Source organism: Rhinopithecus bieti, unplaced genomic scaffold (assembly GCF_001698545.2).
Source record: "Rhinopithecus bieti isolate Rb0 unplaced genomic scaffold, ASM169854v2 scaffold_39705, whole genome shotgun sequence".
Classification (NCBI taxonomy): Eukaryota; Metazoa; Chordata; class Mammalia; order Primates; family Cercopithecidae; genus Rhinopithecus; species Rhinopithecus bieti.
In genome coordinates this window covers 620100-647895 of record NW_016816813.1, presented here as the reverse complement: position 1 = coordinate 647895, position 27796 = coordinate 620100, and the positions used below count along the sequence as shown (strand labels likewise).

At 37.7% G+C, this 27796-nt stretch overlaps 1 protein-coding gene across 9 annotated transcripts in view; it reads right to left on the bottom strand.

The window, feature by feature from the left end:
* CUNH11orf65 (chromosome unknown C11orf65 homolog) overlaps positions 1–27796 on the bottom strand; it is a 112673-nt gene that overhangs the window by 68442 nt on the left and 16435 nt on the right. For 8 of the 9 annotated variants that reach the window (XM_017855265.1, XM_017855266.1, XM_017855269.1 and 5 more), the window contains exons 3-6: positions 23393–23485; positions 23122–23160; positions 785–838; positions 452–652 (exon numbers count right to left, since the gene is read on the bottom strand). In XM_017855265.1, coding sequence (XP_017710754.1) covers positions 452–652; positions 785–838; positions 23122–23160; positions 23393–23485 — 387 coding nt within the window. The remainder of the gene's footprint in view (positions 1–451; positions 653–784; positions 839–23121; positions 23161–23392; positions 23486–27796) is intronic. The other variant, XM_017855261.1, reaches the window with a different exon arrangement.

Sequence of the window (27796 nt, the reverse complement as noted above, 5' to 3'; positions counted from 1 at the left end):
AGGTCAGGAGATTGAGACCATACTGGCTAATACGGTGAAACCCCGTCTCTACTAAAAAATACAAAAAACTAGCCGGGCGACGAGGCGGGCGCCTGTAGTCCCAGCTACTCGGGAGGCTGAGGCAGGAGAATGGCGTGAACCCGGGAGGCGGAGCTTGCAGTGAGCTGAGAATAGGCCACTGCACTCCAGCCTGGGCGGCAGAGCAAGACTCCGTCTCAAAAAAAAAAACAAAAAACCAAAGTGGATAATTAAAAGTAAAATTAAATGTAATTAAAAAGATAAATTGCTGTGCCTTGAAGTATTATAAGCAACCCCCAAGTAGCTAACTTAAGCAAAATGTATCAATTAAATTACTAGGATTTATTATTTTAAAAAATAATTTTAAAATTAATTTTCAAAAATACAAATGGGTTTCTAAATACATAAGATTAAACATTAACATTTTTCTTACTGTATCAGAAACTGGCCTCCAGCCATTGTTTTCTATACGATGATACCAGCCACTATGATCCTCTTCCTGAAGGTGATCATTTTTATTATGAGATGTATGCTTTGCTGGAAGTTTTGCATAATTTCTAGGGCTGTTAGCACACAGATCTTCAATAGGTCTGTGAGTAAAAATCTTATAGTATATATCAGGTGGAAATTTCACCTGTAGATGGAAAAGTTCAAAGAACCATTGTAATGTTAACTACAAAAATGTTTTACATTTAAAAAATTACATTGTTTCAATTTCATAAAAATGTGCTTTAAAACTACTAAATAAGCATTCATCCATACTTACTCCACCTAATCTGAATCGCACATGAATGCCAGCAGCAGCATCTAGAAGCTCTGCCTATAAGAAAATATATCATTCTTATATATTATTCTTCAGGATTCTGTATGTATCAATTCACTACTTCTCACTCTATTATTTTAAATAATTGCTAAATATTGACTATTTAGGAAATAGGTCAAGTGAATCAACCTCAGACAAACAATTTTAAATTAGAAAAATTGTTTAAAAAATTTTTTTGAGATGGGATTTCACTTTGTTGCCCAGGCTGGAGTGTGGTGGCACAATCTCAGCTCACTGCAGCCTTAACCTCTTGGGCTCAAGTGATGCTCCCATCTCAGCCTCCCAAATAGCTGAGACTACAGGTATGCACCACCATGCCTGGTTAATTTTGTTTTTTTTTTTTTTTTTCATGTAGAGACAAGAGTCTATGTTGCCAGGTTGGTCTCGAATTCTTGGCCTCAACTGATACTCCTGTCTTGGCCTCCCAAAGTGCTGAGATTACAGGCATGAGCCAAGGTGCTCAACCATTAAAAAAATGTTTTTTGTAATTAGTAAATATTTTATAAGCTAAGTACTTAATTTCTTATGGACATCAATAACTAACACAGCTTCTATGGTAAATGAAAAAATGATACCAAACTGTTTCCTCTTTATACAACATATAAACATAAAAGCCAAGTAATTTTTTACTCATAAAATTTAACTTTTAAATAAGTCGTCAAATATTACATATAAAATATTATCTTACAGGTAAATTCAAAGAAAAAATTATGAGCAACCTAAATTCAACAGTAGATGACCTTTTCTAATTAGCTATTGTTAAATTTAAAAATCCATGTTTAAAATTCTCGGCTAGGCGTGGTGGTTCACACCTGTAATCCCAACACTTTGGGAGGCTGAGGAGGGTGGATTGTTTGAGGTAAGGAGTTCTGAAGCCAGCCTGGCCAACATGGTAAAACCCCATCTCTACTAAAAATACAAAAATTAGCTGGGTGTGGTGTTGGGTGCCTGTTAATTCCAGCTACTCTAGAGGCTGAGGCAGGAGAATCGCTTGAACCGGGGAGGTGGAGGCTGCACTCCAGCCTGGGCGACAGAGACTCTGTCTCAATAAATAAATATATAAATAAAATAATATAAAATAATGTAAGAATTGTATATAATAGGTTTTCTAGATTTTAGTTTGGTATGCTGCACCAAATGGAAAGTAGAGAAAAAAATTCTTGGTCCTTTATTGGAAAGCAGTTCAATCTTGTCTCCTGATCATATTAGGTTAGATCAGAAAATAGATGCTATTCAAACTGTAGAATCTTAAAGACAACATTAATTTTGCCGAATAATCTTCTCTTGACTAAAAATTTTATGAATTCAAATATGAAGTGTGAGATGCTGTTATAAAACCTATTTTCTGCATTTGAACTGTAATAATATACATATACACATTTTTTCACTAAGGTGGACAGATCTTAAGTGTACAGCTCCATGAATTTTTACATATGTATTGTACTCTCTTGTGCTTGGCTTCTTTTGCTCAACATGAATCTGTGATAAATCTCTAAGATTCATGTATGTAGTTGTAGATAGCAGCAGTTAGTTCTTTTTCACTGCTATCTACCTTTCCATCATATAATAGAATATATGACAATTTATATTATTGTTGGACATTTGCTATGTCTCTAGTTTTGGGTTAAAATGAATAAAACTACTGTGAACATTTATTTTCATGTCTTCTGTGGGTTATAGCAAGCATTTCTCTTTGTTACATACCCAGAAATGAAATATGAGAGGTCATGAGATATATATGGTACGTAAGTATATAGATGGCGCCGACTTACAGTGATTCAACTTACAATTTTGACTACAATGGTGTGAAAGTGATATGCATTCAGTAGAAATCATACTTCAAAATTTGAATTTTGATCTTTTCCCAGGCTAGCAATATGTGGTATGATGCTCTTGTCGTGATGCTGGGCAGTGGCAGTAAGCCACAGCTTCCAGTCAGTCACATGATCATGAGGGTAAACAACTGACTGAGCCACACAGCAGGAGGTGAGCAGCAGGAGCATTACTGCCTGAGCTCCCCGTTCAGTCAGATCAGCAGCAGCATTAGATTCTCACAGGCGCACAAACCCGCTTGTGAACTGCACATGCACAGGATCTAGGTTGCACACGCCTTATGAGAATCTAATGCCTGGTGATCTGCAATGGAACAATTTCATCCCAAAACCATCCTCCATATCCCAAGTCTGTGGTAAAATTATCTTCCACTAAACCAGTCCCTGGCACCAAAAAGTTAGGACTGCTGCTCTACAGTATAGACTAAGTTAAACTGGTAAGTTATGTTTGGCAGGTTAGGTGTATTTAATGCAGTTTTTACTTATGATATTTTCACTTTACGATGAGTTTATCTTAACATAACACTGCGATAAGCCAAGGAGCATCTGTAATTTGCTGTACTACTGACTACCAAAGAGTTTTCCAAATTTTTGTAACAACCCCATACCAGCAATATATGAGAGTTCTGGTTGCTCCGTCTCCTTATCAACATTTGGTACTGTCAATCCTTCTAATTTTAGCCATTCTGGTGGGGTTATAATGGTAGCTCACTGTAGTTTTTATTTGTATTTTCTTATGACTAACCATGCTGAGCACCTTGCATATGCTTATTGGCCATACGGATCTATCAATCATGCTAGTGGCTTATCAATTTTATTAACCTATTCAGTGAACCAACTGGCTTTTACTTGCATAGTGGCACCATCATGGTTCAATGCAGCCTCAACCTCCCCGGCTCAACTGATCCTTCTACCTAGCCATTCCAAGTAGCTGGGACTACAGGCATGCACCACCGTGACAGGGTAATATTTTTTTTATTTTTTGTAGGTAAGGGGTTTCTCCATGTTGCCCAGGCTGGTCTCAAACTCCTGGGCTCAAGCGATCTGTGCACCTTGGCTTCCCAAAGTGCTGGGATTACAGGTGTAAACCACCCTGCCAGCCACTTCTACTTTCTATTCATTGATATCTGATTTTATCTTCACTATTTCCTTCCTTTTACTGTTTTCTTTTTTCTTTCTTTTTTTTTCTTTTCTTTTTTTGAGACAGAGTCTTGCTCTGTCACCCAATCTAGGGTGCAGTGGCCCGATCTTGGCTCACTACAACCTCTGCCTCCTGAGTTCAAGCAATTCTCCTACCTCAGCCTCCTAAGTAAGTGGGATCAGAAGTGCGCATGACCACGACTAGCTAATTTTTTTGTAGTTTTAGTAGAGACGGGGTTTCACCATGTTGGTCAGGCTGGTCTTGAACTCCTGACCTCATGATCCCCCTGCTTCAGCCTCCCAAACTGCTGGGATTACTGGCATGAGCCACCATGCCCGGCCCCCTACCTTTTACTTCCTTTGGGATTAATTTGGTTATCTTTTTCTAGCTTGAAGTATAAACTTGGTAAACTGATTTTTAATTTCTCTTCTTTTCTAATATTTGCATTTAGAGGTATAAATTTCTGTCTGAGCTCTACTTTAGATACATTCCACAAGTTTTGATGTCATATTTTCATTATGACTTAGTATAAAATATATTCTAATTTTCTCTTTTAATCCATAGATTATTTAATCTCATGTGCTTAATTTGCAAAAATTTGGTGGTTTTCTACTTCTGTACTCTCATTAATTTTTTGTTTAATTCCACTGAGACTAGAAAACATTCTCTGTGATTTCAAACCTTGGAAATTTGTTGAGACTTTCATTAAATCCAAGCATGTGACCTATTATGGGAAACATTTTCTGTGCACTTAAAAACAACATTACTTTTGCAGAACTTCAGACATTTTGCAGTGTTGCAAGAGTAGTGACAGTGTTCTCTCTATATATCAATTAGGTAAAGAATTTAAAATCTATAATATCTGTACTAAATTTTTTTGCATGCTTGTTTCTATCAGTTACCAAGAGAGCTGTGTTAAAAATCTTTGACTATGCTTGATAACTACTATATTTCTTCTGGCAATTATGTATATTTTTGTCTTATAAGTACAGAATTTTATATTTTCTGTTGAACTTACTCTATCATTATGAAACTGCCCTCTTTATAGCTCACAAACTTTATCCCTTAAAGCTTAATTTGTCCAATACTAACATAATGACACTGATTTTCTTTTTCTTTTTTTTTTTTTTTTTGAGATGGAGTCTCACTCTGTCATCTAGGCTGGAGTGCAGTGGTGTGATCTCAGCTAACTGCAACCTCCCCCTCCTGGGTTCAAGTGATTTTCCTGCCTCAGCTTCCCGAGTAGCTGGGACTAACTTTTGCCTGACTAAATTTTGTATTTTTAGTAGAAACGGGGTTTCACCATGTTGGCCAAGCTGGTCTCAAATGCCTGACCTCAAGTTATCCACCCACCTTGGCCTCCCAAAGTGTTGGGATTATAGGCGTGAGCCACCATGCCTGGCCTGACTTTCTTTTAATTAAAGTTTGCATGATGTATATTTTTCCATTGTCTTATTCTTATTGTTTGGTATTCTTATTGTTTAAAGTATGCCTGAAAAATAATAAATAGATACGGTTTTGTCAGTCTGACAACCTTTGCTTTCATTTGGGTTCTTTAGTCTATTTACATGTAAAACATACACATGAAATCATATAAAATGCTCACTTAAAACCAGAGAAGGCAGAAAAAGAAAGGAATATAGAAAAAAAAAAAAAAGGCAACAAACAGGAAACAATTACAAATAGAATAAATATCAATTGAACTATATCAATAACTTTAAATGTCAATGATCTACCCATACCAATTAAAAAGGGCATATCAGAGACTGTCAGAGTGAATAAAAAATCAAGACCCAACTATATGTTATCCACAAGCAATCCACTTTAAATATAAAGACACAGATTAATAACAAAGAAAAGAACAAAGACCAACCTGGGCAATATAGTGAGACTCTGACTCCACATAAAAAATTTAAAATTAGCTGGGTGTGGTGGCATGCACCAGTAGTTCCAGCTACTTCAGAGGCTGGGGTGGGAGGATCACTTGAGCCTGGGAGGTCAAGCGCTGCAGTGACCCATTATAACACCACCGCACTCCAACCTGGACAACAGAATGAGGCTTTATTGAAGAGGAAGAAAGAAGAAAGAAGAAGAAGAAGAAAGACATATGATACTAATAGAATGAAAGCCAGACTGCTATACTAATTTCAGACAAGGCCAAATTCAGATCAAGGAAAATTGTCAGGACTAAATGGAGCATTACATGATGATAATGTAAGTACTTAACAACAAAGCAGGAAAATATGTGAAGCAAAAACTGATAAAACTGCAAGAAAAAATATAGTAATTTACTTTTATAATTGGAGATTTCAATAACCCTCTATCGGTAATTGACAGATTCAGCAAGGCAGAAAATCAGTAAGGCCATAATTGAACTGAACAGCAGCATAAATTAACTGGATCCAATTGACATTTATAAAACACTTCTTCGAACAACAGAATACATATTCTTCTCAAGCACAGACAAATTATTTGGCAAGACAGACCACGTTTTGGGCCATAAAACACACCTTAACACATTTTTTTATTTGTACAAATTTATGCAGCACATGTGCAATTTTGTTACAAACATAGAATGCAGAGTGGTCAAGTCAGGACTTTTAGAGTATCCATCACCCAATTAATGTACACTGTATCCATTAACTAATTTCTCATAGTCCACTTCCCTCCAACCAGCTCATCCTTCCTACTCTCCATTGTCTATCACTCCACTGTCTACCTTCATGTGTATACATTTTTAGCACCCACTTCTATATCAGAACATTTGATATATATATAAGATCATGTCATCAGTAAAAAAAAAGAGAATCTGACTTCTTATTTTCCCATTTGAATGCCTTTTATTTCCTTCTCTTGCCTGATTGCTCTGGCTAGGACTTCAATACTGTCCTGAATAGGAGTGGTAATAATAAGCATCCTTGTCTTTTTCCAGTTCTTACAGGAAGTGCTTTCAACTTTTCCCTATTCCGTACAATATTAGCTGTGGATTTGTCATATATGGGCCTATCTTAACAAATTTAAAAGGAATAGAAATCATACAAAATATACTCTCATACCTCAATAGTATTAAACTAGAAATCAGTAACAGAGAGATAGCTGGAAAACTCCAAAACTTGAAAATTAAATAACACACTTCTAAATAACAAGTAGGTCAAATAAAGAGTCTCAAGAGAAGTTAAAAATACTTTGAAATAAATGAAAATGAAAATACAACTGACTAAAATTTGAGGGATTCAGCAAAAACAGAGCTTACAGGAAAATTTATAGTACTGAATGTGTGTATTAGAAAACAAAAAAGATCTGAATGAAATAATCTAATGTTCTGCCTTGAGGGACTAGAAAAGCAAAGCAAATTAAATTCAAAGCAAGCAGAAGAAAATAAATAATAAAGATTAGAGCAGAAATCAATGAAATTGATAATAAGAAACCTAGAGAGAAAAGAAACAAAAAGCTGGTTTGAAAAGATCAATAAAATTGGTAAGCTTCTGGCTAGGGTAACTAAGAAAAAAAGACAGATACTACACATTACTAATATCAGAAATGGTCCTTGTCATTTCTGTCTAATTGAATACTTTATTGTCATGATGACGGGTTATTCTTCATGGACATCTTAATCTTCCACACACATCCCCTTTTTTTTGGAATAAAATGTGGAAAGAATGAAAATGGTGAAAAAAAAAAGAAACAAAATACAGGTCATCACTACTGATTGCATGGACACTAAAAAGGATAATAAACCAATTTTAGCACAAATTCAACACCCATTCATGATAAAAACTTTAGCAAACTAGGACTAGAGGGGAACTTCCTTTACTTAATAATATCTACAAGAAACATACACCTGACATCATACTTAATGGTGAGAAACTAAATGTTTTCCTACAAAGATGTCCCCTCACCTTTTCTATTCAACATCACACTGGAAGTCCTAGCTAATGCAATAAAACAAGAAAGGGAAATGAAAAGTATACAGATTGAGAAGGGAGAAAAAGAACTGTCTTTGTTCACAGATGACATGATTGTCTATGTTAAAAAATCCCAATGAATCATAAGGTTAATACACTAATCAACTGCTTTATTATAAACCAGCAATAAGCAACTGGAATTTGAAATTTTAAAACACAATGTCATTTATATCACCACCCAAAAAAGTAAAATACTTAGGTATAAATCTAACAAAATACATAAAAATCGATATGAGGGAAACTACAAGACTGTGATGAAGGAAATCAAAGAAGATTTAAATGAATGGAGAGAGATTCCATACACCCGAATAGGAAGACTCAATATTGTCGAGATGTCTGCTCTTCCCTTCTTTCTTGATCTATAGATTCGATGCAATCTCAATCAAAATCCCAGGAACTTATTTTATGTATAAGGACAAACTGATTATAAATTTTAAGTGGAAAGGCAAAAGACCCAGAATAGCCACTATAATATTGAAGGTGAACAACAAAGTTGGAGAATTGACACTACCCAACTTCCAGACTTACCATGAAACTACAATAATCAAGACAGTGTGGTATTGGTGAAAGAATAGACAAATAAATCAACGGAACAGAACAGAGAGCCCAGAAACAGACCCACACAAACTTAGTTAACTATTCTCCGACAAAGGAGCAAAGGCAATTTAGTGGAGAAAGAATAGTCTTCAACAAATGGTGCTGGAACACCATTTGGACATTGTGGGAATCCACGTTCAAGAAAAAAAAAAAATCTAGACAAAGATCTTACACCTTTCACAAAACAGTAACTGAAAATGGACGATAACTTAAATATAAAATGCAAAACTGTGTAACTCTTAGAAGATAACACAGGAGGAAATCTAGGTGAGCTTGGGTTTGGTAATGACTTTTTAGATATAACACCAAAAGCATAATAGATAGGATGGACTTCATTAAAAAGTTGTACTAAATGAAGGGCATTAAGATAATGAAAAGACAAGTCATAAACTGGGAAGAAAATACTTGCAAAACACATATCTGATAAAGGGCTGGTATTTAAAATATACAAAGAACTCTTTAACCTTCACTATAAGAAAACAAACAATCTGAATTAAAAATGGACAAAGGACCTGTAAAGCTATCTCACTAGAGAAGATATACAGATGACACATAAGCATATGAAAAGATGGTCAGCGTTGTACGTCATTAGGGAATTACAAATTAAAACAACAATGAGGGCCCGGGCATAGTGGCTCAAGCCTGCAATCACAGCACTTTGGGAGGCTGACGCAGGTGGATCACTTGAGGTCAGGAGTTTGAGACCAGCCATGGCTAACATGGTGAAACCCCGTCTCTACTAAAAATGCAAAAATTAGACGGGTGTGATGGGGTGTGAATCCCAGCTACTCAGGACACTGAGGCAGGAGAATCACTTGAATCTGGGAGGCAGAGGTTGCAATGAGCCCAGATTGTGCCACTGCACTCCAGCCTGGGCGACAGAGACTCCATCTCAAAACAACAACAACAAAACAAAAACAATGAGATACCTCTATACATCTGTTAGAAGGACCAAATTCAAATACTGACAACACTAGATGCTAGCAAGGATGTGGAACGGTAATTCTTTGCTGGTGGGAATGCAAAATAGCACAGCAACTTTGGAAAAAGTTTGGCAGCTTCTTACTGAATTAAATGTACTCTTACCATAAGATCCATCAATAGAGAATTTAAAAGTATAACAGCCAGAGTATATAAGTCAAAGGGGATAATGAGAAATAAGTGCATTGTCTGGGAGAAGATAAAAATGCAAAACTATATATGATTTCATAAGTCAAATATGCATGTTGCAATCTCTTGAATAAGTGTAAAAGAATGATAATATATAGAGAAAAATATAAAACAAAAAAACTCATTCCCATAGAAGGCCATAACATGTTGAAAAAGAATGTAGAATGTCTGAGACATAAAGAGAGTAAATAATAACAGGGTAGATTTAAATTCCCAAATATCAGTAATTACATTACATGTGAATGAAGTAAATGTTACGACAAAAGACAAAGAGTATCCTACTGGATAAAAAATGTTAGCTAACAACATGCTGCCAGGCCAGGTACAGAGGCTCACGCCTGTAATCCTAGCACTTTGGGAGGCTAAGGTGGGAGGATTGCCTGAGTTCAGGAGTTTGAGACCAGCCTGGGCAACATGGCAAAACCTCAACTCTACTAAAAATACAAAAAATTAGCTGGGCGTGGTGGCGCATGCCTGTAATTCCAACTACTGGGGAGGCTGGGGCACAAGAATGCTTGAACCCGGGAGGTAGAGGTTGCAGTGAGCTGAGATAGATACTGCCACTTCACTCTAGCCTGGGCAACAGAACGAGACTGTGTCTCAAAAAAACAAACAAACAAACAAACAAACAAAAACCCTGCTGCCTACAAAAAGACACAGCAAAAATGTAAAGATTCAGAATGTTGGAAGTAAAATAACAGGAAAGATATACCATGCAAATAAGAGACAGTTGGTGTGCACATGTTCTCACTCATAATGGGAGTTGAACAGTGAGAACGAACACATGGACATAGAGAGGGGAACATCACACTCCGGGGCCTTTCGGTGGGTGGAGGGCTAGGGGAGGGATAGCATTAGGAGAAATACCTAATGTAGATGACAGGTTGATGGGTGCAGCAAACCACCATGGCATGTGTATACCTATGTAACAAACATGCACATTCTGCACATGTATCCCAAAACTTAAAGTATGATAATAAAAAAAGGAAACACAATATTACTGCCAATAAAACTTTCTGATTTGTTTTAAAAAAAGAGATAGTTGATGTGGTTGTATTAATACCAGAAATTTGAGACCTTAAGGGATACACTTTATAATGATAAAATGTTCAATTCAAGAAAGATACGATAACCTTAAGTATTCACTTAATAACATGGTCTCAAATATATATAAACTACCAGAAAAATAGACATATATTCAGTCATAGTGCAAGCTTTGAATACATATCTCTCAGTAACTGATAGTATAACTAGACAAAAATATTCAGCAAGGCTATAGAAGATTTGATCAACATAACTGAAAAACTTGACCTAATTGACATCCATGCAATACTATGCTCAATAACTAGAAAACATATATTCTTCTCAAGTACAGATAAAAATTAATAAAAAATAGACAATTAACAGAGAATTGAAAGTACAGCATAATCAAGATAAGGGCTGAGGACAAAAAGATAACTGGCTAATTTCCAAGTGTCCAGGAATTTAAAAGTACAAATCTAAATAACTGAAATAAAGTAGAAATTTTAAAATATTTTAAATTGAATTTGATATGAAAATATGACATATCAAAACTTGTAAGCTGCAACTAAAACCATTCTTAGATAAAAATTTATGTCCTTAAATACATATACCAGAAAAGGCTACAAATCAATAAATTCAGCATCCATTTCAAAAGTTAGAAAACAACAGCAAACAGGATTCAAAGAAAATATAAAGAAGGAAATAATAAACAGCAGAAAATGATGAGGTAGGACACAAATGAACAATACAAAGAAACAACAAAGCTAAAAATTGTTTTTGGAAAAGACTAATAAAAGTAATAAACTCCAAAGAGACTGCTCAAGAATACAAAGAGGAGACGCAAATAACCAATACTAGGAATAAAATAAAGATAACTATTACAGATTCTAAGACATTAGAAAGATCATAAGAGGTATTATGAATAATTTTAAGCTAATAAATTTGAAAATTTATATGAAAACTTCCTAGAAAAATATAACTTATCAAAGCTAGCACAAGAAGAAATACAAAATAGAAAGGACTATAATTCTAAATTGTAATTTAAAATCTTTTCATGGAGAAAACTCCTGGCACAGATGGCTTTATTAGTAAATCCTTACAAAGTACATTTAAGGACAAAATAACAATATGAAAAAGAAATTCAGAAAGTAAACAGAGTAGAAACATTCCCAATTTGTCTTAGGAGGCCAGTTAAATGTGATACCGCAATCTGACAGAGACCGTAAATTACATGTGCTGCAGAAACACAGGTGAAAATATTTATACCAAATATTAGCAACCTAAATTCAGTGATATTTAAAAGGGATAAGATAATCATAACCAAAATGTACCTATTCTAGGAATGCTAAGAAGATTTAACATTCAAACAAAAAATAAGAACAAAAGAAAAATAGTATCTCAATTAAAGCAAAAAAGGTCTCATAAAATTTAGCATCTGTTCTTGGATTTCTAAAAAACTCTTGTCTGGCCACGGTGGCTCATGTCTATAATGCTAGCACTTTCAAAGGCCAAGCAAGGCAGGAGGATTGCTTGAGGACAAGAATTTGAGACCAGTCTGGGCAACATAAGAAGACTGTCTCTACAAAAAAATTTTTTTTAATTAGTTGGGCATGGTGGCCCACACCTGGGGTCCCAGCTACTTGGGAGGCTGAGGTGGAAGGATCACTTGAGCCTACGAGGTTGAGGCTGTAGCAAGCGATGATGGCACCACTGCACTCCAGCCTGGGTAACAGAGTGAGACCTGGCCTCTAAAAACAAAATAAAAAAACTCTTTTAGCTCAACAGGAATAGAAGGAAACTTCCTTAATCAGATAAAAGGATTCTATAACAAACAAACAAAAATAGCACGCCTCATACTTAATGATGAAATATTGATCCTTCCCTCTGAAATCCAAAATAAGACAGTGGTTATCACTTCTATTCACCATTACTGAAGACTCCAGCCAGTGTATATTGGCAAGAAAAGAAATAAAATGTATTGTGCTTGAAAAGGAAAACAAACTCATTGAGGATGTCATGATTGTTTATATTGAAAATCCAAAATAATCAATGTACACATTATTAGAATTAATAAATGAGGATTGCAAAGTTGTTGGGAACAAAGCTAATATACAAAATTGATTGTCTTTCTACATAATAGCATCAAAATAAGAAAATAAAATTTTGTAATTACCATTTATAGGAGCATTAAAAAGCAAGTTATAAACCTAACAAAAGAGATGCAAGGTCTCTCTGTAGAAAACTATAAAGCATTTGTTGAGAGAAAATTTAGAAGAACTAAATAATATTTTAAATTAGGTTTTCCAAAAGAAGATGCTTATATGAAGTTTGAGTGCCACAGGTTTATTAGGGCTCAATACCTATGGAAGAAAGGGGAGGGAAGAAGAACTAGGCAGAAAAAGAGTTTGAACTGCAATGTAAGCCACACAAAGCCTGGGCCAATCCTGCTGGGACCTCTAAAGTGAATACTGCCAAAAGAGTTGATGCACATCACAATGGCTTCCAGACCCATCTCCTCACCCACCACACTCTGCTCAGTCACTGGATGTGGGATTCCCTGGAAAGGGTTGACCTAGGATCAGGCAGTTCTTTGCAGTTAGGGTAGACACTGAAGATTCTCACAGCTGGAGGCTGTCTGTGGACTGCAGTCCCTGAGATTGGGTAGTAAATCATTCTTAAAGAGGGATCTAAGCAGCCTATCCATATTTCCCACAAATGTTCACGAATTAGAGCTCTCAGTATTGTCATATCAGTTTTCCTCAAAATGAGCTAAATATTCAATACAATCCCAATCAACATTTCAATAGACTTTTAATTTAATTTTTTATTTTTTGTAGAGATGGGGTCTCACTATGTTGCCCTGGCTGGTCTCAAACTTCTGAGCTGAAGTGATCCTCCTGTCTCAGTTTCCCAAAGTGCTGGGATTACAGGTGTGAGCCACCGCACCCAGCCAAAATTCCAATAGACTTAAAAAATATGTTTTATTTTGGTAAAAATCCACACAACATAAATTAACCATTAGTGACATTTAGTACTTTCGTATTGTACAGCCACTACTTTCACAATATTTTCATCACTGCAAAAGGAAACCCCATATCTATCAAGCAGTCACTTCCTTCACCCTACCCCCAACACCTGGTAAGTACTAGTCATCTTTCTCTTTTTTGATAATCTCTATTTGTTCAGACATCCCCATGTATCTTTCTCCTCAGCTTCATTCTACCTAGATTTTTAGGTTTGCCAGTCCTTGCCTTGTCTGCCATCTATTGCCTGAGGTGGCTGCAGGTTGTAAACGATTTTAAATCCCATAAGCTGGCCCATCCCTGTGATGGCATGGAGAGGGGTGAAATAAAGGCAAGCCTCTGTGCAGGTTCCTCAGGGAACTGCCAGACAGATCAAAATGCACAACCAGGCCAGGTGCAATAGCTCACGCCTGTAATCCCAGAACTTTGGGAGGCCGAGGTGTGTGGATCACCTGAGGTCAGGAGTTCGAGACCAGCCTGGCCAACGTAGTGAACCCTGTCTCTACTAAAAATACAAAAAAATTAGCTGAGTGTGGTGGTGGCGCCTGTAATCCCAGCTACTTGGGAGGCTGAGGCAGGAGAATCACTTGAATCTGGGAGGCGAAGGTTGCAGTGAGCCAAGATGGCGACACTGCACTCCAGTCTGGGTGACAGAGCAAGACTCCATCTCAAAAACAAAGACAAACACACACACACACACACACACAAACAAACAAATAAACATAACCACAATTTTTGAGAACACGTTCTGTATTTTGCACTCTGGCCCCAGTAAGCCATACCAGGAATAGGTGCCTTTGTTTCTATGGCTGCTGCCAAGCTGGAGAACAAGGGATGTTTGATGGGTAGGCAAAAACACCACCCTGCTTTCTTAAAGTTTAGTAGCCTTTTTCTTCATTAAAAGCACTCCTCTGGTTGCTCTAAGTTTTTAATTAGACTCCAGAGTTCCAATAAAGTTGATTCTGACAGTTATTCTTTTTTTTTTTTTGAGATGAAGTCTCACACTGTCACCCGGATTGGTGTGCAGTGGCACAATCTCGGCTCGCTGCAACCTCTGCCTTCTGGTTCAAGTGATTCTCCTGCATCAACCTCCCGAGTAGCTGGGACTACAGGCGCATGCCACCGTGCCCGGCTAATTTTTGTATTTTTAGTAGAGACACGGTTCACTACGTTGGCCAGGCTGGTCTCGAACTCCTGGCCTCATGATCCGCCTGACTCAGCCTCCCAAAGTACTGGGATTACAGGCGTGAACCACCACGCCAGCTGACAGTTATTCTTAGAACTCCTTACTCTACAATTTTCATTTATTTCCCCAACAGATTTATTTTGGTGTGGAAATAGACAAGCTAATTCAAAGATTTATGTGGAAATAAAAAGCATTCAAGAATAGCCTGGAGTGTTTTCTTGAAGAAGAATTGTAAGATTGGGTGTCTTCTCTATCATTTAATAGGATTGTTATAAAGCTGTAATAGTTACAACAATAGTAGAAAAATAGACCAATGGAACAGACCAATACATAAATGGCCACCTGATTTAATTATTTTAAAGGTGGCACTGCAGAACAGTAGGGATAGGATAGTATTTTCAATAAATAGTGTTTAATCACTTGGATATCTGTATGGAAGAATGAGAATGTTGACCTGGGCCGGGCATGGTGGCTCACACCTGTAATCCCAGCACTTTGGGAGGCCAAGGTGGGCGGATCATGAGGTCAGGAGATGGAGACCATCCTGGCTAACACAGTGAAACCCTGTCTTTACTAAAAATATAAAAAAGTAGCCGGGTGTGGTGCCGGGCACCTGTAGTCCCAGCTACTAGAGAGGCTGAAGCAGGAGAATCACTTGAACATGGGAGGTGGAGGTTGTAGTGAGCTGAGATAGCACCACGGGCCTCCACCCTGGGCAACACAGCAAGACTCTGCCTCAAAAAAAAAAAAAATGTTGACCTGTACCTCACACCATACACAAAGGTCAATCCCAGGTGGACTGTAGATCTAAGTATAAAAGGCAAATCAATAAATCTTGTATAATAGAATATTTTTATAACTTTGGAGTTGGAAAAGTTTATAAAAAGCACAGCTGTGCATTCCAGCCAGATACTACGCTTTTTGCATGATGCTCCCAACCCACATACCAGGAGATTCCCTAGGGTGCCTATGCCAACAGGACCCTGGGTCTCAAGCACAAAATTGGGCAGCCCTTTGGGCAGACACCAAGCTAGCTGCAATTTTTTTCATACCCCAGTGCGCCTGGAATGCCAGCGAGACGGAACCATTCAGTCCCCAGGAAAGGGGGCTGAAGCCACAGAGCCAAGCGCTCTAGCTCAGCGGATCCCACCTAGACAGAGCCTAGCAAACTAAGATCCACTGGCTTGAAATTCTCACTGCCAGTCCAGCAGTCCAAAGTCGACCTGGGATGCTCAAGCTTGGTGGGGGAGGGGTGTCTGCCATTACTGAGGCTTGAGTAGGCGGTTTTCCCTTCACAGTGTAAACAAAGCTGCCAGGAAGTCTGAATTGGGCAGAGCTCATCACAGTGCCAAAAAGCCACAGTAGCCAGACTGCCTCCAGATTCCTCCTCTCTGGGAAGGACATCTCTGAAAGATAGGCAGCAGTCCCAGTCAGGGGCTTATAGATAAAACTCCCATCTCTCTGTGACAGAGCACCTGGGGAAAGGGGTGGCTGTCGGTGTAGCTTCAGCAGACTTAAACGTCCCTGCCTGCCAGCTCTGCAGAGAGCAGAGGATCTCTCGGCACAGTGCTCGAGCTCTGCTAAGGGACAGACTGCCTCCTCAAGTGGGTCCCTGATCCCCGTGCCTCCTGACTGGAAGATACCTCCTTGCAGGGGTTGACAGACACCTCATACAGGAGAGCTCTGGCTGGCATCTGGCAGGTGCCCGTCTGGGACAAAACTTCCAGAGGAAGGAACAGGCAGCAATCTTTGCTGTTCTGCAGCCTCCACTGGTGATACCCAGGTAAACAGGGTCTGGAGTGGACCTCCAGCAAACTCCAGCAGACCTGCAGCCAGAGAGGCCTGTTAGAAGGAAAACTAACAAACAGAAAGGAACGGCATCAACACCAACAAAAAGACATCCACATAGAAACCCCATTCGAAGGTCACCAACATCAAAGACCAAAGGCAGATAAATCCAAAAAGATGAGGAAAACCAGCACAAAAGGCTGAAAATTTCAAAAACCAGAACACCTCTTCTCCTTCAAAGTATCAGAACTCCTTGCCAGCAAGGGAACAAAACTGGACGGAGAATGAGTTTCATGAATTGACAGAAGTAGGCTTTGGAAGGTGGATAACAACAAACTCCTCCGAGCTAATGGAGCATGTTTTAACCCATGCAAGGAAGCTAAGAACCTTAAAAAAAGGTTATAGGAATTGCTCTCTAGAATAACCAATTTAGAGAAGAACATAAATGACCTGATGGAGCTGAAAAACACAGCACAAGAACTTCATGAAGCATACACAAGTATCAACAACTGTATCGATCAAGCGGAAGAAACGATATCAGAGATTGAAGATCAACTTAATGAAATAAAGCATGAAGACAAGATTAGAGAAAAAAGAACGAAAAGGAATGAACAAAGCCTCCAAGAAATATGGGACTATGTGAAAAGACCAAACCTACATTTGATTGATGTACCTGAAAGTGACGGGGAAAATGGAACCAAGTTGGAAAACACTCTTCAGGGTATTATTCAGGAGAACTTCCCCAACTTAGCAAGACAGGCCAACATTCAAACTCAGGAAATACAGAGAATACCACAAAGATACTCCTTGGGAAGAGCAACCCCAAACATATAATCATCAGATTCACCAAAATTGAAATGAAGGAAAAAATGTTAAGGGCAGCCAGAGAGAAAGGTCAGGTTACCTAGAAAGGGAAGTTCATCAGACTAACAGCAGATCACGCTGCAGAAACCCTACAAGCTAGAAGAGAGTGGGGCCAATATTCAACACTCTTAAAGAAAAGAATTTTGCACCCAGAATTTCATATCCAGCCAAATTAAGCTTCATAACCAAAGGAGAAATAAAATCCTTTATAGATAAGCAAATGCTGAGAGATTTTGTCACCACCAGGCCTGCCTTACAAGAGCTCCTGAAGGAAGCACTAAATATGGAAAGGAAAAGCTAGTACCAGCCACTGCAAAAACATACCAAATTGTAAAGACCATCAACACTATGAAGAAACTGCACCAACTTATGGGCAAAATAACTAGCTAGCATCATAATGACAGGATCAAATTCACACAGTAACAATATTAACCTTAAATGTAAATGGGTTAAACGCTCCAATTAAAAGACACAGACTCACAAATTGGAGAGTCAAGACCCACTGGCGTGCTGTATTCAGAAGACTCATCTCACATGCAAAGACACAGGTAGGCTCAAAATAAAGGGATGAAGGAATATTTACCAAGCAAATGGAAACCAAAAAAAAACAGCAGAGGTTGCAATCCTAGTCTCCAATAAAACAGACTTTAAACCAACAAAGATCAAAAAAGACAAAGAAAGGCATTACATAATGGTAAAGGGATCAACGCAACAAGAACAGCTAACTATCCTAAATACATATGCGCCCAATACAAGAGCACTCAGATGCATAAAGCGAGTTCTTAGAGACCTACAAAGAGACTTAGACTCCCACACAATAATAGTGGGAGACTTTAACACCCCACTGTCAATATCAGACAGATCAACGAGACAGAAAATTAACAAGGATATTCAGGACTTGAACTCAGCTCTAGACCAAGCAGACGTAATAGACATCTACAGAACTCTCCACCCCAAAGCAACAAAACATACATTCTTTTCAGCATCACATCGCACTTATTCTAAATTGACCACATAACTGGAAGTAAAACACTCCTCAGCAAATGCAAAAGAACGGAAATCCTAACAGTCTCTCAGACCACACTGCAATCAAATTAGAACTCAGGATTTTAAAACTCACTCAAAACTGCACAACTACATGGAAACTGAACAACCTGCTCCTGAATGACTACTGGATAAATAATGAAACAAAGGCAGAAATAAATAAGTTATTTGAAACCAATGAGAACAAAGACACAACATACCAGAATCCCTGGGACACAGCTAAAGCAGTGTTTAGCGGGAAATTTATGGCACGAAATGGCCACAAGAGAAAGCAGGAAAGATCTAAACTCGATACCCTAACATCGCAATTAAAAGAACTAGAGAAGCAAGAGCAAACATATTCAAAAGCTAGCAGAAGACAAGAAATAACTAAGATCAGAGCAGAACTGAAGGAGATAGAGACATAAGCCTTCAAACAATCAGTGAATCCAGGAGCTGTTTTTTTTTTTTTTTTTTTTTTAAAAAATTAANCTATACACCAATAATAGACAAACAGAGACCCAAATCATGAGTGAACTCCCATTCACAACTGCTACAAAAAGAATAAAATACCTTGGAATACAACTCACAAGGCATGTGAAGGACCTTTTCAAGGAGAACTACAAATCACTGCTCAAGGAAATAAGAGAGGACACAAACAAATGGAAAAACATTCCATGTTCGTGGATAGGAAGAATCAATATTGTGAACATGGCCATACTGCCCAAAGTAATTTATAGATTCTATGCTATCCCCATCAAGCTACCATTGACTTTCTTCACAGAATTAGAAAAAACTACTTTAAATTTCATACGGAACCAAAAAAGAGCCCATATAGCCAACACAATCCTAAGCAAAAAGAACAAAGTTAGAGGCATCATGCTACCTGACTTCAAACTATACTATAAGGCTACAGTAACCAGAACAGCATGGTACTGGTACCAAAACAGATATATAGACCAATGGAACAGAACAGAGGCCTCAGAAACACCACCACACATCTCATCCTTGACAAACCTGACCAAAACAAACACACCTTTGACACCATCTCATCTTTCACGAACCTGACAAAAACAAGCAATGGGGAAAAGATTTCCTATCTAATAAATAGTGCTGGGAAAAATGGCTAGCCATATGCAGAAAACTAAAACTGGACCCCTTCCTTACGCCTTATACAAAAATTAACTCTAGATGGATTAAAGACTTAAACGTAAGACCTAAAACCATAAAAATCCTAGAAGAAAACCTAGGCAATACCATCAGGACATAGGCATGGGCAAAGACTTCATGATTAAAACACTAAAAGCAATGGCAATAAAACCCAAAAGTGACAAATGGGATCTAATTAAACTAAAGAGCTTCTGCACAGCAAAAGAAACTACCATCAGAATGAACAGGCAACCTACAGAAGGGGAGAAAATTTTTGCAATCTATCCATCTGACAAAGGGCTAATATCCAGAATCTATAAGGAACTTAAACAAATTTACAAGAAAAAAACAACCTCACTAAAAAGGGGGTGAAGGATATAAACAGACACTTCTCAAAAGAAGACAATTACGTGGTCAACAAACATATTTTAAAAAGCTCAGCATCACTGCTCATTACAGAAATGCAAATCAAACCCAATATGAGATATCATCTCACACCAGTTAGAATGGCAATCATTAAAAAGTCAGGAAAGAATAGATGCTGGAGAGGATGTGGAGAAACAGGAACGCTTTTACACTGTTGGTGGGAGTGTAAATTAGTTCTACCATTGTGGAAGACAGTGTGACAATTCCTCAAGGATCTACAACCAGAAGTACCATTTGACCCAGCAATCCCATTACTGGGAATAAACCCAAAGGATTATAAATCATTACACTATAAAAACACACGCACACATATGTTTATTGGAGCACTGTTCACAATAGCAAAAACTTGGAACCAACTCAAGTGCCCATCATTGATAGGCTGGATAAAGAAAATGTGCCACATACACACCATGGAATACCATGCAGCCATAAAAAAGGATGTGTTCATGTCCTTTGCAGGGACATGGATGAAGCTGGAAACCATCATTCTCAGCAAACTAACACAGGAGCAGAAAACTAGACACCGCATGTTCTCACTCATAAGTGGGAGTTGAACAATGAGAACACATGGACACAGGGAGGGGAACATCACATACTAGGGCCTGTAGAGGGGTTGGGGCTAGAGGAGGGATAGCATTAGGAGAAATACCTAATGTAGATGACGGGCTGATGGGTGCAGCAAATCACCATGGTACGTGTATACCTATGTAACAAACCTGCACATTCTGCACATGTATCCCAGAACTTAAAGTACTAAAAAACAAACAAACAAAAAACCAAAAAACAAAACAAAGCAAAAAACACCAGCTTGGTGTAGTGGCTCACACCTGTTATCCCAGCACATTGGGAGGCCAAGGCATAAGGATTGCTTGAGCCCAGGAGTTTGAGGCCTGCCTGCGCATCCTAAGGAGACCCTATCTCTACAAAAAATGAAAAAAATTAGCTGGGCATGGTGGCATATGCCTGTTGCTCCAGCTACTTGTGAGGCTGAGGTGAGAGGATCGCTTGGGCCCAGGAGGTTGAGGCTGCAGTGAACTGTGATCACACCACTGCGTTCCAGCCTGGGAGATAGAACGAGACCCTGTCTCAAAAAAAGAAAAAGAAAAAAGAAAAACCAAATTAAAAAGGCACCAACCATATAGGAAAATACTGATAAACTGAATTACATTAAAATTGAGAACTTTGTTCATCAAAAGACACCACTGCTTCAAAATAACCTAGAGGTTGTAGAAAGTGGGTAGAGGTATAGATGAAACAAGATTGGTTATGAATTGCTAATTGTTGAAGCTAGATGATGGGTACATGGTGGCTTTTGACTTTACTCTTTCTCCTTTTGTATATATTTGACATTTTTAATAACAAAAAATCAAAGGAAAGACTCCATTAAGAGAGTGACAAGTCATAGAGTGAAAAAAAGATGCATGTAACACAGATAACGGACAAAGGGCTTCTATAAAGAATATATAACCCTTGTGCATTATTGGTGAGAGTACAAAATGGTACAGCCACTGTGGAAAACAGTATAGTTGCTCCTAAAAAACTTAAAAATGGAATTACCATATGATCCAGCAATTCCACTTCTGGATATATACACAAAAGAATTAAAAGAAGGGTCTCAAAGAGATATTTGTATAACTATTCATAGAAGCATTTTTCATAATAATTAAAAGATGGAAGCAACCCAAGTGTCCATCAATGGACAAGTGAACAAGTACAATGTAGTATATACACACAATGGAATATTATTCAGCCTTAAGAAAAGAAAGAAATCCTGCAATAAACTATTACATGGGTGAATCTTGACACTGTGCTAAGTGACATAAGCCAATCACAAAAAGACAAGTACTATATAAATCTACTCCTATGAGATAATTAGTCAAATTAATAGGGACAGAAGGTAGAATGGTAGTTGCTGGGAGATAGGTAGAAGGGAAAATTAGGAGTTACTGTTTAATGAAGATAGAGTTTTGGTTTTATAAGATAAAAAGATTTATGGAGATGGGTGGTGGTGATGGTTGGTGATGGTTACACACATTATAAATGTGTTTAGTACCACTGAACTGTATTCTTAAAAATGGTTAAGATAGTAAATTTTATATTATGTGTGCTTTACCACAAAAAATAAGTTGAGAAAAAAGAAGTAGTTAAAAAAAAAATACAAAGAATTGATTTTTAAAAGACCAATAAGGGGTACAGTGGCTTACACCTGTAATCCCAGCACTTTGGGAGGCCAAGGTGGGCAGATCACTTGAGTCCAGGAGTTCTAGACCAGTTTGAGCAACATGGCAAAATCCTGTCTCTACTGAAAATACAAAAAATTAGCTGGACACGGTGGCATGTGCCTATAGTCCCAGTTATTCATGGGGCTGAAGCAGGAGGATTGCTTGAGTCCAGGAGGTTGAGGCTGCAGTGAGCCCTGATCGTGCCACTGCACTCCAGCCTGGGTGACAGAGTGAGACCCTGTCTTAAAAAAAAACAAAAAACAAAAAAAAACCCCCAAAACCCATAAGGATAGGGAACACACACACACACACACACACACACACACACACACACACACAGAGGAGACTTAAATAAGCACTTTCCACATCACAAAAGTATCAGGGAAATACAAATTACAAACTGATAATATTATGTATTGGTGAGAATGTAAAGCACTAAGAATACCAAAGATTGCTAGTGCAAATATAAATTAGTACAATAGCTTTGGGAAATAATCTGGCATTATCTCCCAGAGTTGAGATAAGCATAATTTGTTGCTCAGCAATTCCATTTCTAGGTGTAGTATAAACAACAACAACAAAAATATGTGTACACTTATCCATGAGGAGACATGAAAATTTCCAGAAATCGTTATTATAATAGCCCCAAACTAGAAAAAATACAAAGGTCAATCAACTGTAGAATGAATAAATAGCAATATATTCATAAAAGTGAATAATGCCTATTAATTAAAAATGAATGAATTTTAGCTATGTAAATGTATTGTTGGATGAACAAATATATACCCCAAGCATACTATAGGATTCTATTTATATACAGTTCAAAAACAGAAAATTAAAGTATTATGTTAGAATACAAAATAGTGGTTACCTTTTGGAAGAAGGGAGTTGGCAGTGATTTGTAGGGTACCTGAAGGGAGTGATCTGGAGTATGAAAACATTGATCTGGGTGATGGTTACATAGGTGTTTACTTTGTGATGATTCATTGAGCTATATATTTATGTTTTATGAACTTTCAACATATGTGTAATACTTATTAAAAACAGTTTTAAAAAGAAATATGATGAGCACACTGAATTGATAAAGTAATCACATTTTAAGGAAAAATATAGGATGCAATATCAACAAGTAATGTCCTTACCTCTTTGGGATTAATATATTTCACGATCTGACGTGGTTCCCCTTGTCTTCTTAAATCAATCAGACTTTTAAAGTGTTGAAATATAGCAACATTCTAAAGGTTCAAACACAAGATTTTATGATCAAAACTGGATTTACTATTTCTACTTAGCTTTTTGTCTAATTAGGGAAAAATGAATAAAGTTAGATTTTATGTATGCATACCAGATTTTAGAAATATTATGCACTCAGGGTTTGCTTTGATAAACCTAGTAATATTAGTATAATTCTCACAGAGTTTTATTCTTAAATTTGTAATAGAATCACTACCACCTATAAATGTAATATCCCAAACTTCAGTAAAGTCATCTCAGTGTACTCTCCAGAGTAATCTAGAAAAAAAACAAAATATGGACTACAGATTAAGAACACTGAGTATGGGATACTCTTGTCTGGGTTCAGCTGTTAGTATTTAGCGGCTGTGACTCTCGACAAGTTGCTTAACCTCTTTGTACTCAGTTTCTTCAACTATAAAGTGGGAATCATAGTAGCCATCTCATATAGCTTTGGTGAGAAATAAATGAATGAATAGTTGTAGAGCACTTAAAGCTTTCTGACACAAGAAAACACTCAATAAATATTAGCCATTGTTACCATTGCAGAATCCTCCTTATTCCTATAGTAATTCCACTGATTTATTACCGGATTCTGTAATGGTAACCGCGATTAATATTTATTGAGTGTTTATCTATGTTTCACATTAGTGCAAATTTAGCTAAACAATCCCTACCAATTAGTCCATCTTGGAAAATTATTTCTTTCGTAACCCTCCCCTCAAACCCTAGCTTCCTAAAAATGCTTTAATAACCCTTGGTAAACACCCCACTCCCAGTTTGCTTGTGTTAAATCAAAAAAAAAAACTCAAATTTAAGTAATCCATAGTACCAATATAACAATCTAAAGCCCCACTACAACTGCCTATGGAAGATGGTACAGCCCATGTCTATACTAATAGCATTCTTTCTGAAAGGAAGATACAATTTTCCCCAAATAAAACTCCAAATTGAGTATCAAGAAATATTTATTATGGTTTAAAATCTGAACAGTATCTTCTAAATAGGTGGTTACTATATCAGCTGTCTACTAATACATAACAAACCACCCTAAAACTTAGTGGCTTAAAGCAAAAACCATTTCTTATTTCTCTCTTTCTGTGGGTTGACAGGGGAGTTCTGCTGGTCTTGGTTGGACTCATACATGTGGCCTTAGTCAGCTGCCAGATCAGCTAGAGTTGGGTGATTTAATCAATATGGCCTCACACACATATCAGGGTCTTAAGCTGAAATTGTTGGAATATCTAGGATAGCTGGGCCTCTCTTTCCACACAGACCTTCAGTTTGAGCTTCTTCATAGTATGAAGATGTCTAGAATTCAGGAGAACTTTTGGGGTGTTTTTTAGTAATACCATATTCTGTAAGAAAAGTTAATTGGAAAATTATAATAACCCCACACATGCAGAATTATTCTAGGTCTAGCCCCTTTAGGAATGAAGTTTTGCATCATTCCCTTCCTCCACCCCTGAGCAAAGAACCACAACCAGCTGAAGTGCTTGCTGAAAAAAAGAGAGAATATGAAATAGCTAGTGGAAGAAAAAAGTTAAAAATACCAGTTATGATTCCATAATTAGTTGCAGAAACAGGTAGTATCTATGAGTATTTTTTCCATATATCTGCATATAAATATTAGCCATTTTTTTCTTTAGTTTTCTCCTGCTCACATTCCCCTAAAACAAATGTAAAGTGTGTTAATCACAGTGTGGTAGGCAGCATAATGCCCCCCAACAAAAGATGTTCACACCTAATCCCTGTAATCTGGAACTGTAAATATGCTGTTACATGGAGAGGGTGAATTAAGATTGTAGATATAACTAAGGTTGCTAATCAGCTGACTTTGACACAGGGAAATTATCCTGATTGGCCCAAGGTAATTGCAAGGGTCCATATAAAGGACATGTAAGAGTCAGCAACAGAGTGGTGTGATGTGAGAAAGATTTGACAGGTCATTGGTGGCTTTGAAAATAGGGGTTGCTCCAGGAAAGGATTTTAGGAGGAAAAAAACAGAAAGGAAGGAAAGAAAGGAGAAGAGGGAGGGGGGGGGGAGAGAGAGAGAGAGAGAGAGAGAGAGAGAGAGAGAGAGAGAGAGAGAAAGAGAAAATAAATAAATAAATAGAAGGATGCCATGAGCCAAGGACGCAGGCAACTTCTAGAAGGAGGAAAAGGCAGCAAATTCTTCCCTAGAGCCTCCAGAGAGGCTTGTTTTGTGCTTGTTTTGGTCAGGTTTGTCAAGTATGAGATGTGTGGTGGTATTTCTGAGGCCTCTGTTCTGTTCCATTGGTCTATATATCTGTTTTGGTACCAGTACCATGCTGTTTTGGTTACTATAGCCTTATAGTATAGTTTGAAGTCAGGTAGCATGATGCCTCTAACTTTGGTTCTCTTTGCTTAGGATTGTCTTGGCTATATGGGCTCTTTTTTGGTTCCGTATGAAATTTAAAGTAGTTTTTTCTAATTCTGTGAAGAAAGTCAATGGTAGCTTGATGGGGATAGCATAGAATCTATAAATTACTTTGGGCAGTATGGCCATGTTCACAATATTGATTCTTCCTATCCATGAACATGGGATGTTTTTCCACTTGTTTGTGTCCTCTCTTATTTCCTTGAGCAGTGATTTGTAGTTCTCCTTGAAAAGGTCCTTCACATCCCTTGTGAGCTGTATTCCAAGGTATTTTATTCTTTTTTGTAGCAGTTGTGAATGGGAGTTCACTCATGATTTGGGTCTCTGTTTGTCTATTATTGGTGTATAGGAATGCTTGTGATTTTTGCACATTGATTTTGTATACTGACAGCTTTGAAGACTGCCTCTTCTCCTCCAAAGGAATGCAGCTCCTTGCCAGCAATGGAACAAAGCTGGATGGAGAATGACTTTGACGAGTTGAGAGAAGGAGGCTTCAGATGATCGGTAATAACAAACTTCTCTGAGCTAAGGGAGGATGTTTGAGCCCATCGCAAAGAAGCTAAAAACCTTGAAAAAGATTAGACGAATGACTAACTAGAATAAACAGTGTAGAGAAGACCTTAAATGACTTGATGGAGCTGAAAACCATGGCACAAGAACTATATGACACATGCACAAGCTTCAGTAGCAGATTCGATGAAGTGGAAGAAAGGGTATCAGTGATTGAAGATCAAATGAATGAAATGAAGCAAGAAGAGAAGTTTAGAGAAAAAAGAGTAAAAAAAAATGAATAAAGCCTCCAAGAAATATGGGACTATGTGAAAAGACCAAATCTATGTCTGACTGGTGTACCTGAAAGTGAAGGGGAGAATGGAGTCAAGTTGGAAAACACTCTTCAGAATATTATCCAGGAGAACTTCCCCAACCTAGCAAGACAGCCTAACATTCAAATTCAGGAAAGCCACAAAGATACTCCTCGAGAAGAGCAACTCCAAGACACATAATTGTCAGATTTACCAAAGTTGAAATGCAGGAAAAAATATTAATGGCAACCAGAGAGAAAGGTCAGGTTACCCACAAAGGGAAACCCATCAGACTAACAACGGATCTCTAGGCAGAAACTCTAGAAGCCAGAAGAGAGTGGGGGCCAATATTCAACATTCTTAAAGAAAAGAATTTTCAACCCAGAATTTCATATCCAGCCAAACTAAGCTTCATAACCAAAGGAGAAATAAAATCCTTTACAGACAAGCAAATGCTGAGAGATTTTGTCACCACCAGGCCTGCCTTACAAGAGCTCCTGAAGAAAGCACTAAACATGGAAAGAACAACCGGTACCAGCCCCTGCAAAAACATGCCAAATTGTAAAGACCATCAATGCTAGGAAGAAAGTGCATCAACTAAGGATCAAAATAACCAGCTAACATCGTAACGACAGGATCAAGTTCACACATAACAATACTAACCTTAAATGTAAATGGGCTAAATGCTACAATTAAAAGACACAGACTGGCAAACTGGATGAAGAGTCAAGACCCATCAGTGTGCTGTATTCAGGAGACCCATTTCACCTGCAGAGACACACACAGGCTCAAAATAAAGAGTTGAAGGAAGATCTACCAAGCAAATGGAAAACAAACAAACAAACAAACAAACAAGAAACAGCAGGGGTTGCAATCCTAGTCTCTGATAAAACAGACTTTAAACCAACAAAGGTCAAAACAGACAAAGAAGGCCATTACATAATGGTAAAGGGATCAATTCAACAAGAAGAGCTAACTATCCTAAATATATATGCACCCAATACAGGAGCACCCAAATTCATAAAGCAAGTCCTTAGAGACCTACAGAGACTAGACTCCCACACAATCATAATGGGAGGCTTTAACACCCCATTGTCAACATTAGACAG